At 42.9% G+C, this 14,188-nt stretch overlaps 1 protein-coding gene across 3 annotated transcripts in view; it reads left to right on the top strand.

Moving 5' to 3' along the window:
* SLC5A9 (solute carrier family 5 member 9) overlaps positions 1–14,188 on the top strand; it is a 128,519-nt gene that overhangs the window by 102,013 nt on the left and 12,318 nt on the right. For 2 of the 3 annotated variants that reach the window (XM_040360537.1, XM_040360535.1), the window contains exons 6-10: positions 3,385–3,465; positions 3,572–3,777; positions 5,331–5,466; positions 9,082–9,189; positions 13,560–13,710. The exons of the other annotated variant lie outside the window; for it this stretch is intronic. In XM_040360537.1, coding sequence (XP_040216471.1) covers positions 3,385–3,465; positions 3,572–3,777; positions 5,331–5,466; positions 9,082–9,189; positions 13,560–13,710 — 682 coding nt within the window. The remainder of the gene's footprint in view (positions 1–3,384; positions 3,466–3,571; positions 3,778–5,330; positions 5,467–9,081; positions 9,190–13,559; positions 13,711–14,188) is intronic. 3 annotated transcript variants of the gene reach the window in all.

The raw sequence follows: 14,188 nt of genomic DNA, 5'->3' as shown, positions 1-14,188 counted from the left end.
TGTTTGCTGTGTCCCCCACATGGCTTCTCCCAAAGGCAAACGGGACTTCTTATGGCTTTCCTTCAACAATGGCTTTCTTCTTGTCACTCTTCCATAAAGGCCAGATTTGTGGAGTGCCCGACTACTAGTTGTCCTGTGGACAGATTCTTCCACCTGAGCTGTGGATCTCTGCAGCTCCTCCAGTTACCATGGGCCTCTTGGCTGCTTCTCTGATTAATGCTCTCCTTGCCCGGCCGGTCAGTTTAGGTGGACGGCCATGACTAGGTAGGTTTGCAGTTGTCCATACTCTTTTCATTTTCAGTTGATGGATTGAACAGTGCTCTGTGAGATGTTTAAAGCTTGGGATATTTTTTTATAACCTAACCCTGCTTTATACTTCTCCACACCCTTCTCCCTGACCTGTCTAGTGTGTGTTCCTTGGCCTTCATGATGCTGTTTGTTAACTAAGGTTCTCTAAAAAAAACTCTGAGGGCTTCACAGAACAGCTGTATTTATACTGAGATTAAATTACACAGACAGGTGGACTCTATTTACTAATTATGTGACTTCTGAAGGCAATTAGTTCCACTAGATTTTAGTTTGGGGTATCAGGGTAAAGGGGACTGAATACAAATGCACGCCACACTTTTCACATATTAATGTATCAAAAATGTTGAAAACCATTTATTTCCTTCCACTTCAAAATCACGTGCCACCTTGTGTTGATCTATCACATAAAATCCCAATAAAATACATTTATGTTTTTGGTTGCAACATGACAAAATGTTGAAAATTTCAAGGGGTATGAATACTTTTTCAAAGCACTGTATAATGGTCATTTGGTTAGTCAGTGAGTTATCAGACACTAAAGTAGAACTATATTCAATTTTTCATTTTGAATACAGTAAGGGAGGGTTATAACCCCTGTAAGGTTTATATTTGTCCCATTGGGGAGATTTACCTTTATTTCCTGTCCCATAGCCAAACAGAAGTGAGGAAATCTCTGCAGTGATCTATCTATAGTGCACTATCTCTGTTAGTGATACTAAAGTTTCAGTTTTTTTTTGTTGTTAAAAATAATAAACATGTTCTATGACAGGATCAGTGGGAGAAACCAAATACGATTCGCACAGGAAGCACACTACATTCCTGTTCAAATTGCATGCAATTCTTTTAACTGCGATTTGAGCCCATTCATTTGGATGAACTCAAATAGCATCGCAAAGTTTCGGTACTCAGTATCGGCGAGTACATGACCAAAAGCATTGGTACGCATAATCTGCAATAAAAAAAGCGTATAGGTGCAACCCTAGTTTATGGTCATACATGCATCAGAAAGGTTAGAAAGACATATTGGGGTTGATTTACTAAGAGCAAATACACTGTGCACTTTGAGTGAAAGGAAGGGGGCGCTAGCAAATAAACCATCTATGTGTAAACAAATAGATAATAATGTCAATAACAGTGATTAATTTAAGTGATGGGTGAATACAAATGTACATACTAAAATTGTCACAACAATATATTGATGTCCATTAAAGTACCAACCCCCATTAGGGAGATAAATAAATAAATAAATAAATAATTAATGTGCAGAAAAAAAGTCCATAAATTGAGGTAGATGAATAATAAATGCTTGAAAGATGATTCCACTTAATTAGTAAAGGGTTTCCACATCCACCAGAAAAGGATAAATCACCACATATGTGCTCATGGATGGCACCTTACCGCAAGCTGTTGACCACCTTAATTAAAAAGAGGTCAAATAAGGCATAAGGTAAACCAAAAGGTTCCAGGCTAGATTCTTGCTGTCTTGATACCGCCACACTCCACATCACATGAAGTAATCAAAAAAAGAAGAAGATCGCCATAGAATAATACCATTTATTTAAAAATTGATTAAGAACAAGCAACGCCAAATGGCCTCTTACTTGAAAAGTGCCTTTCCCCGGCACTGAGGTTGAATGGCGTTGAATGCAAATGGAGAGAGGCGGTCCCACGCTTGGAATGGAAGCCTGCAGAGCAGCATGCAGCGTGCATTCCAGCTCTCAAGGAAGGAGAGCCAGCGTGACCGGAAGTACGTAGATTGTGCGTGACCAGTGCGCTTCGACGTACGTTTCGTGATTGCCACGTCGTCAGGAAGCCTGTGCACTTTGCAAAGTGAAGTTACACTCTGCAAGAGCAGTTGCTTCAAAGCTTAGCAAAAGAGCAGAAGCTCTTCTGACTTTCATCATCAAATCATGTACAAGCAAAATTTTTTTTTTTCCTTGCATGTGATTGGTTACTCTTTGCAAAATGGAGCTTTATCTACTTTAACCACTTAAGGACCGCCTCCTGCACATATACGTCGGCAAAATGTCATGGCTGGGCACAAGTACGTACAGGTACGACCCGGTCCGAAGCTCCGTGACCGCGTGACCCGTGGACCCGAACGCCGCTGGAGTCCAGCGATCGGTCCCCGGAGCTGAAGAACGGGGAGAGCTGTATGTAAACACACTATGGTGGCTTCATCGATCGTGTGATCCCTTTTATAGGGATACACAATCGATGACATCACACCTACAGCCACACCCCCCTACAGTTAGAAACACATATTAGGTCATACATAACCCATTCAGCGCCCCCTTGTGGTTAACTCCCAAACTGCAATTGTAATTTTCACAGTAAACAATGCATTTTAAATGCATTTTTTGCTGTGAAAATGACAATGGTCCCAAAAATGTGTCAAAATTGTCCAAAGTGTCCGCCATAATGTCGCAGTAATGAAAAAAAATCGCTGATCGCCGCCTTTAGTAGTAAAAAAATTATTTTTTAATAAAAATGCAGTAAAGCTATCCCCTATTTTGTAAACACTATAAATTTTGCGCAAACCAACCGATAAACGCTTATTGCATTTGTTTTAATCAAAAATAGGTAGAAGAATACGTATCGGCCTAAACTGAGGAAAAAAAATGTTTTTATATAATTTTTGGGGGATGTTTATTATAGCAAAAAGTAAAAAATATTGCAAATTGTCGCTCTATTTTTGTTTATAGCGCAAAAAATAAAAACCGCAGAGGTGATCAAATACCACCAAAAGAAAGCTCTATTAGTGGGGAAAAAAAGGACGCCAATTTTGTTTGGAAGCCATATCGCACGACCGCGCAATTGTCTGTTAAAGCGACACAGTGCCGAATCGCAAAACCTGGCCGGGTCCTTTAGCTGCCTAAAGGTCCGGGTCTTAAGTGGTTAATAAGCTCTGGAGAAACTGTACTTGCAGAATGCAACTGCCCTTTGCAAAGTACACACTCTATTTGTCTTTAGTAAATCAATCCCCATGTATGTTCACATCCTTTGCAAATACAGCCTATTGAATGCATTACCTAAATTCATGTCCAATAATGTCCATTCATCTCTTTACAACAGGTGGGCTAACTGCAGTTATCTACACGGACACCCTACAGACAGTCATTATGGTGGTGGGGGCTTTTATTCTTATGTTTATATGTAAGTATACTGCTGTTTGTTGTGTTATTTTTCCATAATAAGCATTTGTACCATAAATTAAAAAAAAATGATAACATAACTGTTATATTCAAATCTGTTTATCCAGCATTTAACGAGATTGGCTGGTACGAAGGACTGGAGAAGAAGTACATGGAAGCTATCCCTAAAATAATTGTCCCGAACACAACCTGCCATCTGCCCCGCAGTGATGCATTCCATATGATGCGTGACCCTATCACTGGGGACCTACCATGGCCTGGCCTTATATTTGGTCTGACAGTGTTGGCCACCTGGGTTTGGTGCACCGATCAGGTAAGATGATCTCAATGTGGTTTCAGATCTTTAACCACTTAAGTACCAGACCAATATGCTGCTACATGACCCAAGGGGTTTTTACAATTCGGCACTGCGTCGCTTTAACAGACAATCGCGCGGTCGTGCGACGTGGCTCCCAAACAAAATTGGCTTCTTTTTTACCCACAAATAGAGCTTTCTTTTGGTGGTATTTGATCACCTCTGCGGTTTTTATTTTTTGCGCTATAAACAAAAATAGAACGACAATTTTGAAAAAAAAACAATATTTTTTACTTTTTGCTATAATAAATATCCCCCAAAAACATATATAAAAAAAAAAATTCCTCAGTTTAGGCCGATACGTATTCTTCTACCTATTTTTGGTAAAAAAAATCGCAATAAGCGTTTATCGATTGGTTTGTGCAAAAATTATAGCGTTTACAAAATAGGGGATAGTTTTATTGCATTTTTATTATTTTTTTTTTTTTTTACTCCTAATGGCGGCGATCAGCGATTTTTTTCGTTACTGCGACATTATGGCGGACACTTCGGACAATTTTGACACATTTTTGGGACCATTGTCATTTTCACAGCAAAAAATGCATTTAAATTGCATTCATTATTGTGAAAATGACAGTTGCAGTTTGGGAGTTAACCACAGGGGGCGCTGTAGGAGTTAGGGTTCACCTAGTGTGTGTTTACAACTGTAGGGGGGTGTGGCTGTAGGACTGACGTCATAGATCGAGTCTCCCTATAAAAGGGATCACTCGATCGATGCAGCGCCACAGTGAAGCACGGGGAAGCCGTGTTTACATACGGCTCTCCCCGTTCTTCAGCTCCGGGGAGCGATCGCGACGGGGCGGCTATAAACGAATAGCCGCGCTGTCGTCCCGGATCGCTCCCCGCGGGAATCCGACCGCCGCATGTAGCGGGGGGGATCCCGATCGGACCCCCCACCCGCTAGAAGGCAGGGACGTACAGGTACGCCAATGTGCCTGTACGTGCCATTCTGCCGACGTATATCTACATGCGGCGGTCGGGAAGTGGTTAAAAGGGGTTGTAAAGGTTAAAATATAAAAAAATAAAAATAACAAACATGTCATACTTACCTCCACTGTGCAGCTTGTTTTCCACAGAGTGGCCCCGATCTTGGTCTTCTGGGGTCCCTCGGCGGCTGTCTAACCCTGGGAGCTCTCTCCCAAGGGGGTTAGCTTGCGGGTGCGCTCCCATGATACAGCCGGCGGCTATAGCCTGAGTCCTGCTGTCTGTGTCAATAAACCCATCAGTAGGACTGGGGCGCTTCCACGGGGGGGGGGGGGGGGGGCGGGGTCGGGGTGTTGGTGCGGGGATGGGTACTTAATGCGGGGAGGAGCCAGGAGCGCAGCTGAGGGACCCCAGAAGAGGAGGATCGGAGCAACTCTGTGAAAAACCCTTGCACAGAGGAGGGAAGTATGACTTGCTTGTTATTTAAAAAAAGTTTAAGTTATATACTGTATATGCACACTTATATTATTATTATTTAATAAGAATTCTTATTTTACTATTAAATACATTTATTAAATGTGTTCCAGGTTATTGTTCAGCGATCCCTAGCAGCCAAGAACCTCTCCCACGCCAAGGGAGGCTCCATAGTCGGGGGTTACCTGAAAATTCTTCCCACATTCTTTGTAGTATTTCCAGGAATGATTAGCAGAGCCTTGTTTCCAGGTGAGATCCCTCTGGATTCCGGACATTACCTCTATGCTCATGTATAACAAAGAAAGGGAGGTCAGTGGAAGTGATCTACTAGATCTAATGCCACATCCAATGTGAATGATACAAAAGAGATACACTTTAAAGGCATAGATCTAGAAATAATATATTGCACAGTGTTGAGTTATAACCATAAAAAGTATATTTATTTAAACAATGAAGTTAAAAACATTGTCATTGATCAGTGGTTGGAATGTATACAAATCTGTACGAAGACACCAAAAATCAAACACGTGAACAATTGTCGTTCTCCACCCGACGCGTTTCGTTCTTTTTCTTTCAAAGATTTTATTGAATGGATATGACATTACAAGATATATCATAAAGGAAGGCTGACACGTTTCAAATATACATTTTCTTCAGGGGTGTTCTTTAGTGGACATAGATGTGACCGCCGCTGCCCGCTACCATTTTTTTTATTCTGGTCTAGGAAGTTGGGCCGGGGGCATGGCCACGGCGGCCGACCGCTAGCTGTTGCATTCCAGGAGTTGTCGTCCACGCTCAAGCTCCAGGTGGGTGGAAAACAGAGCAGTGCAGAGGAAACTACAACTCCCGGAGACCAGATTTTTGGAAGCAGGCAGAGGCAGGGTGTGCCAGGGGTTCAGGACGCAGGGCTGGGTGCTGGCTGCAACTTGACCCCAGGGCCAGGAGCATTACCCCCCCCCCCCAGGAGGCTGTGGCATGAAAGGACCTGCTGAGATCACTGAGGTGAGACCCTGAAACCCATAGCCGACCCCCTATCCCCCCCTCCCATACATCCCATGTAACCTGTACCAGTGATCAGGCTGCATTGATAGGCAGTGGAGTTGCGGCACTGGTGAGGCTGCATTGAAAAACCACATGGGCCATAGATGGTGAGCTGATTTGGCGGTTCAATGGCCACTTGACTGAACTTGCCGCCCAGGCCTAAGGCTGCCAGCCCTCCCCTGCTTTGATTGCTGGGGGAAACCTATTGAACTTGATTGACCATTGCACTTATAAAAGAAATACACATTTTGCAAACAATTTTATAAGTTTCATATGGAGACTTTATGTCAGAGATAATCTTTGCCTATTTGCAGCAACACTAACATCCACAAGACCTTATAAGTTAATGATAAAACAAAACAAACATAAAATAAATATATAGGGGTAGATTCAAATAGCCCGGCGTAAATTTCTGCGAGCATAGCGTATCTCAGATACGCTACGCCGCCGTAACTTAGTGAGGCAGGTTCTGTATTCAGAAAGAACCTGCGCCCTAAGTTTAGGCGGCATAGCGTATGTGATCCGGCGTAAGCCCGCGGAATTCAAATTATCCATGTAGTGGGCGTGTTGTATGGTAATGAAGGCTGACCCCACGTAATTGTTGTTTTTGACTAACGGGGCATGCGCCGTCCGTGAACGTAACCCAGTGGGCATGCTCCAAATTAACCCGCAAAAAGCCAATGCTTTCGACGTGAATGTAAATTACGCACAGCCCTATTCGCGAACGACTTACGCAAACGACGGAAAAATTTACGCTGGCCCGACGTCCATACTTAACATAGGATACGCCTCATATAGCAGGGGTAACTTTACGCCAGAAAAAGCCTAACGTAAACTACGTAAAAAAATGCGCCGGGCGGACGTACGTTTCTGAATCGGCGTATCTACCTAATTTGCATATTCCTCATGTAAATCGACGGAAACGCCACCTACTGGCCAGCGTAAATATGCAACTAAGATACGACGGCGTAAGAGACTTACGCCAGTCGGATCTTAGCCAAATCCCGGCGTATCTTGTTTTCTGAATACAGAAAAAAGATACGCCGGAGCATCCTAGAAGTTACGCGGCGTATCAATAGATACGCCAGCGTAACTTCTTTCTGAATCTACCCCATATTATACAAGATTGATTTTACCATTAAAAATTCATGTATTTTCAGGATGTTACAGTACATGTTGCCGAGAATGTGTTTCTAGCACGACAGCATCGCGCTGATTCTCGGCGACATGGTGCCGACATCTCGCACTCGCTGGAATAGACAAAGCACATTCCAGCGAGCGCGTCATAGAAGCGACGGGGATCCGACTTGGATTCCCGCCAATTCTTGGTGCGGCATTTGGTATGCATTCCTGAGAGAGAGAACTCCCCCTACAATCCATACCAGACCCGTATCCAAAGCACGCTACCCGGCCGGCCAGGAAGGAAGTGGGGATGAGCGAGCGCCCCCTCCTGAGCCGTACCAGGCTGCATGCCCTCAACATGGGGGGGTTGGGTGCTCTGGGGCAGGGGGGCGCAGACCTCTAGCACCAATTGAATTCTATATACCCATTTTCCGAATTCACCAGCAACTCCAGGGTGCTACATTGCTTATTTATTTGTTTTTAATACGTTGTATGGAAGGTTATATATGGAGAACATGTACCAAGTTATCACAGGCTGATCCGTACGTTTTCCACTGAGGAAAGAGAGACAATTCTCCGAAACGTCGGGTTTATAATCGGACAATCAATTCCCGTATACTTCTTTGCTTCATTATATCATTGTTCTCATGTGGTTTTATAACTGTTCCATATATACGATTCTATTTTAATGTATAAACAAACTTTTCAACATGCGTACAATAAATTATATTTATACCTTACCTTTTGAGTTCATATATTATGGTGCCTTTAAAGTCCACTAGGGGATCTCCCTTTTGTTTCTCGATTTATTAATTGAATGTGGCACCATTTCTTAGAGACGACAACCGATAACATTTTTGTTTTCTATGTCCACTAAAGAACACCCCTGAAGAAAAATGTATATTTGAAACGCGTCGGGTAAAGGACGACAATTGTTCACGTGTTTGATTTTTGGTGTCTTTATACAGATTTGTATACATTCCAACCATTGATCAATGACAATGTTTTTAACGTCATTGTTTAAATAAATATACTTTTTTATGGTTATAATACAACACTGTGCAATATATTATTTCTAGATCAATGCCTTTAAAGTCCGTTCAGGGGAATTCTCTCTTTTGTATGAATAAGCTCATGTATAGTCAAAGCTCCTGACCTGTATGTGTTCCATAGTGAAGCTGGAGGATAAGAATTTTCAAATTTTTCAAATTTTTTAATTTTCAAAATTCCAAATTCTCAAATTTTCGAAATGTTCAAATTTTCAAAATTCCGAATTTAACAATTTTGAATTTTCGAAATTTCGAATATTCGAATATTCGAACTTTCGAATATTCAAATTTTTAATTTTTCAATTTTCTAATTTTCGAATTTTTTATTTTTCGAATTTTTCTCATTTTCGAATTTTTGATTTTCGAATACTTTTTCAATTTTAATTTTTTTTTTTAATTTTAGAAATTTCGAATTTCCCCCACACACGGTCATTTAAAGTGACGTTTTTAAAAACGTCGTTTTTTTTCATCACATAAAGTGATGGTGTGTACGCGGCATCAGGCGTTGCAACTAACATGCCACTTGTTCTAGGTTAGTAACCCACACATAATTGTTACCAAGAAACTAGTATTCTCAGACAGATGCCAACAGGGACAGATCTGATATTTCTCTCATTACAAGTTTCCTTTACCATTCATCCCATTTTTCCAGATGAGATAGGCTGCGTTCATCCAGACGAATGCCGGAAATATTGTCAGATTGAAACGAGCTGCTCCAACATTGCCTATCCCAAGCTGGTAATTACACTCATGCCTGTCGGTGAGATGTCACTTTATCTTCTCTGTTATGTATGTCTACACAACCATAAAAGTTCTCATGCAAATGTCTTAAAAACATGTTTGCATTCATACAGTATGTGATTTTAGGTGTTATTATTTATTTTATTTTTTTGCCAACGAGATATGATTTTAATACGTATCACCTCCCTTGGATTGGGGCCCTACCCAGGGAACTCATCACATAAGCTGGAGGTGCTTTTACATTCTCAATGGAAGCATTGTTAAAGTGGTTGTAAACCTCGGACATAGAATATTAACAATGCATATACCTCTATAGTGTGTACTTGTCTCAATCCAGGGCACCAAGTTTTATTTCTGTCTGTTGATTTATTCTTTTGCTATCAGCATAAGTCACTTTTTACAAGTTTTCCTGACACCAAGAGAAAAAAGGTGACATGGAAGGGAGCTCCAGGTGACTGACAGCCTCCGCTCTGTTCATGTGTGCTGTGTGGAGGGGGTGTGTCCCTTCCTGCCAATTAGCTCTCAGAGCTCTCCTCACTGAGCTCTACAGAGTGTCATTTCAGCTCCCCGCCCCCTTTTTTTCTGACAGCTCATACAAGCTTTCTAAAATCTGGACTTTGAACGGATGTCGAGAAGAGAGAACTGCAGATAAACAGGTACAGCTTATGTAGGAGGGATTTGTTTGTTAAGACAACAATATTATTTGTCGCGCCAAGGCACTTCCAAGTGGGCGGTGGTATTGTTATGGGTGAATCAATTCCTGAGCCATATAAGTAAGGATTGTGTGTAAAAAAAGGTTGGTAAGGAAATGGTATAATCCTGGTTGAGCATCAGAGATGTATAAAAATGATTCAAACCAAGGTAAGGATTGGAAAATGGATAGTTAGAAAAATGTATTGATTAAAAATGAGTCCAGATAAAAAGTCCATATGTCCTGGGTGAATACCTCAGGGATGATAATGATTTGGAGATCCACAATAGAAAGTCAGCTGGCAGTAGAGCAGAAGTAACTCTGGTAGTGGAAACATAAAAGACAAACAGACCAGCGCCAATCTGAGTGTAGTATAAAAGTAACAGACTTTACCCGCAAGTATTCAAAAACTCACTAGACAGTGGTTGTAATCAGGCATATCATGAAGTAGAGCAACGCTGTCCTTTTTACAGGAGTCCAGGGTGGTTCCGTATAGCGCGATCCTGACTGGCTCGGCGGCGCCCTCCACAGCCAGCCTGGGACACCGGAACCCACCGGTGCCACCGAGCCAGTCAGGATCGCGCTATATTTAACCACTCTTGACTCCTGTAAAAACGGACAGCGTTGCTCTACTTCATGATATGCCTGATTACAACCACTGTCTAGTACGTTTTTAAATACTTGCGGGTAAAGTCTGTTACTTTTATACTAACACTCAGATTGGCGCTGATCTGTTTGTCTTTTTGTTTGTTCTCTGTGTATAAATTGAGGCCAATCACTTCACTGGGTATATGTAAGGGTTTACAACCACTTTAAGAAGTTTTCCGCCTAGTAGTCCCTGAATGTTGCACTGTGCGATGCACTGCTGCCACTTCCATGTATACCGTCACATAACACAATATTATTCTAGTTGTGTGTTGCAATTATTGATCATTTCCATACTGTTTGCAGAAACAAGGCCTGATGCCGCGTACACACGATCGTTTTTCGGGATGTAAAACGTGACATTTTTAATGGTCTAGAAAAAACAAAGTTTTTTTTCAACATAACATACTGGCCCAGATTCAAAAAGCAATTGCGTCTGCATAACCATAGCTACGCAGCGCAATTGCTTATTTGCGCCGGCGTTTCGAATGCTCCTGATTCAGGAACCTTGTTACGCCGACTGCAGCCTAAGATATGACTAGCATAAGGCTCTTATGCCAGTCATATCGTAGGCTGCATTCTTACGATGGCCGATAGGGGGCGTTCCCGTAGTGGTCAGTGTATAGTATGCAAATTGCATACTAACGCCGATTCACTACCCTACGCTAGCCCTGCGTACGCAGTTTACGTCGTTTCCGTTCGTCGGGTTTCGCGTAAGGCTGCTCCTGCTATTAGCAGGGGCAGCCAATGCTACGTATACCCGTCGTTCCCGCGTCGCGAAGTTTAAATTTTACGTTGTTTGCGTAAGTGAATCGTGAATGGCGCTGGACGCCATTTACGTTCACTTTGAAGCAAATGACGTCCTTGCAACGTCATTTGCCGCAATGCACGTCGGGAAAGTGTCCTGACGGAGCATGCGCACTACGCTCGGCGCGGGAACGCGCCTAATTTAAATGATCCACGCCCCTACGGGATCATTTAAATTACACGCCCTTACGCCGGGCATTTTTGAGGAGCGCCCACGCAAATTACGTGGCTACTGCTTCGTGAATGAAGCGTAGCGCAGATAATTTGCGGGGGCGCAGGGAAAAAACGGGTTGCTGCGCCTCCGTAAGAAGTGCGCAGCGGTACCTGAATCTGGCCCAATGTCAACATATCAACATAATATCAACATAACATAATATCATTCTAGTTGTGTGTTGCAATTATTGATCATTTCCATACTGTTTGCAGAAACAAGGCCTGATGCCGCGTACACACGATCGTTTTTCGGGATGTAAAACGTGACATTTTTAATGGTCTAGAAAAAACGACGTTTTTTTTCAACATAACATACTGGCCCAGATTCAAAAAGCAATTGCGTCTGCATAACCATAGTTACGCAGCGCAATTGCTTACCTGCGCCGGCGTTTCGAATGCTCCTGATTCAGGAACCTCGTTACGCCGACTGCAGCCTAAGATATGACTAGCATAAGGCTCTTATGCCAGTCATATCGTAGGCTGCATTCTTATGATGGCCGATAGGGGGCGTTCCCGTAGTGGTCAGCGTATAGTATGCAAATTGCATACTAACGCCGATTCACTACCCTACGCGAGCCCTGCGTACGCAGTTTACGTCTTTTACGTTCGTCGGGTTTCGCGTAAGGCTGCTCCTGCTATTAGCAGGGGCAGCCAATGCTACGTATACCCGTCGTTCCCGCGTCGCAAAGTTTAAATTTTACGTTGTTTGCGTAAGTGAATCGTGAATGGCGCTGGACGCCATTTACGTTCACTTTGAAGCAAATGACGTCCTTGCAACGTCATTTGCCGCAATGCACGTCGGGAAAGTGTCCTGACGGAGCATGCGCACTACGCTCGGCGCGGGAACGCACCTAATTTAAATGATCCACGCCCCTACGGGATCATTTAAATTACACGCCCTTACGCCGGGCATTTTTGAGGAGCGCCCACGCAAATTACGTGGCTACTGCTTCGTGAATGAAGCGTAGCGCAGATAATTTGCGGGGGCGCAGGGAAAAAACGGGATGCTGCGCCTCCGTAAGAAGTGCGCAGCGGTACCTGAATCTGGCCCAATGTCAACATATCAACATAATATCAACATAACATAATATCATTCTAGTTGTGTGTTGCAATTATTGATCATTTCCATACTGTTTGCAGAAACAAGGCCTGATGCTGCGTACACACAACCGTTTTTCGGGACGTAAAACTTGACATTTTTAATGGTCTAGAAAAAACGACGTTTTTTTTCAACCCGATTATTGTTAAACCGGCCTTGCCTACAGACGATCAAGAAAAAAAAATGCTCTAGCAAAGCGCGGTGACGTACAACACGTACGACGGCACTATAAGGGGAAGTTCCATGCGGATGGCGCCACCCTTGGGGCTGTATTTGCTGATTTTGTGTTAGTAAAAGACGATTCGCGCTTTTCAGTCTGTTACAGCGTGATGAATGTGCTATCTCCATTACGAACGCTAGTTTTACCAAAACGAGCGCTCCCGTCTCATAACTTGCTTCTGAGCATGCACGTTTTTTTCACGTCGTTAAAGCCTACACACGACCATTTTTTACGGCGTTAAAAACAACGTGAAAAATTAGAGCATGTTTTAAATTTTTAATGGCCATTTTTTTACGCCGTCAAAAATGCTCTGGAGCCCACACACGGTCGTTTTTAATGACATAAAAAAAACTTCATTTTTTACAACCCGAAAAACGGTTGTGTGTACGCGGCATAAGGAGTTGGCATTTTGTATGCACTTTGCACAGTGTCAAACAGTAGAATTTTGCGTGGAATTTGCCAACCAAAGGTTGGACCTAGGAAGATTACTTTCTTATGTTTCTGACGGTCTGTTCTTCATTAGCAGTGCTAACATCCACATGACTATATGTAAAGCCAAAACTTTTTTCCCCTAGTTCTGGATAGATTAGGGAAGGGTTAGAAACCTTTTGGGGATTTTACTGCCATCTGGATATACCCTCACTTTCTGCCCACTTCCCCCACTGTCCTTTTTATGTATTCAGAAATGACTTGTAATGGATTTTTATATTTTAGGACTAAAAGGGTTAATGATAGCAGTAATCATGGCTGCTCTGATGAGCTCTCTCACATCCATCTTCAATAGCGCCAGCACTATCTTCACATTGGATGTCTGGTCCCGTATTCGAAAAAATGCCACAGAACAAGAGCTTATGATTGTTGGCAGGTGCAGTATTCATTGAGTAATATGTGTAAAAAAAAAATACAAATAAACTATTTATAGTAGGTTGCCATCTGTCCCTGATTGCTGGATAGGGCTCCCTTTTTGAGGTGTCTGTCCCCAGCAAACAAATGTCCCTGGCAGTGTAGTCCTCCGCAACCTTGCACTGCTGGGTAGCCCTGTTAGGGATGGCACCATAACATTTGGAGGCACCACCCCAATATGGCGCTGCTGGACTTAGGCAAGTCATGCACGAGCGGCACTTGTCACTTGGGCCAGCTTTCCTATGAAATCCACAGCCATTTGGGGGTGACGATACACATGCACACACACTATTCAACTATGGCGCGACTTCTGCAGGCCAAGCAGAAAAGAAACAAGGCTTCTGCTGGATGGGAGAAATGCCCAGGAAAAGCAGAGTAGTAGAGACAAACCTATTGGGCCAGATTCTCGTAGGGCGGCGTAAATGTAAGCGGGCGTAGCG

This window comes from Rana temporaria, chromosome 7, assembly GCF_905171775.1.
Source record: "Rana temporaria chromosome 7, aRanTem1.1, whole genome shotgun sequence".
Lineage (NCBI taxonomy): Eukaryota > Metazoa > Chordata > Amphibia > Anura > Ranidae > Rana > Rana temporaria.
This window is presented reverse-complemented; position numbering and strand designations above follow the sequence as displayed.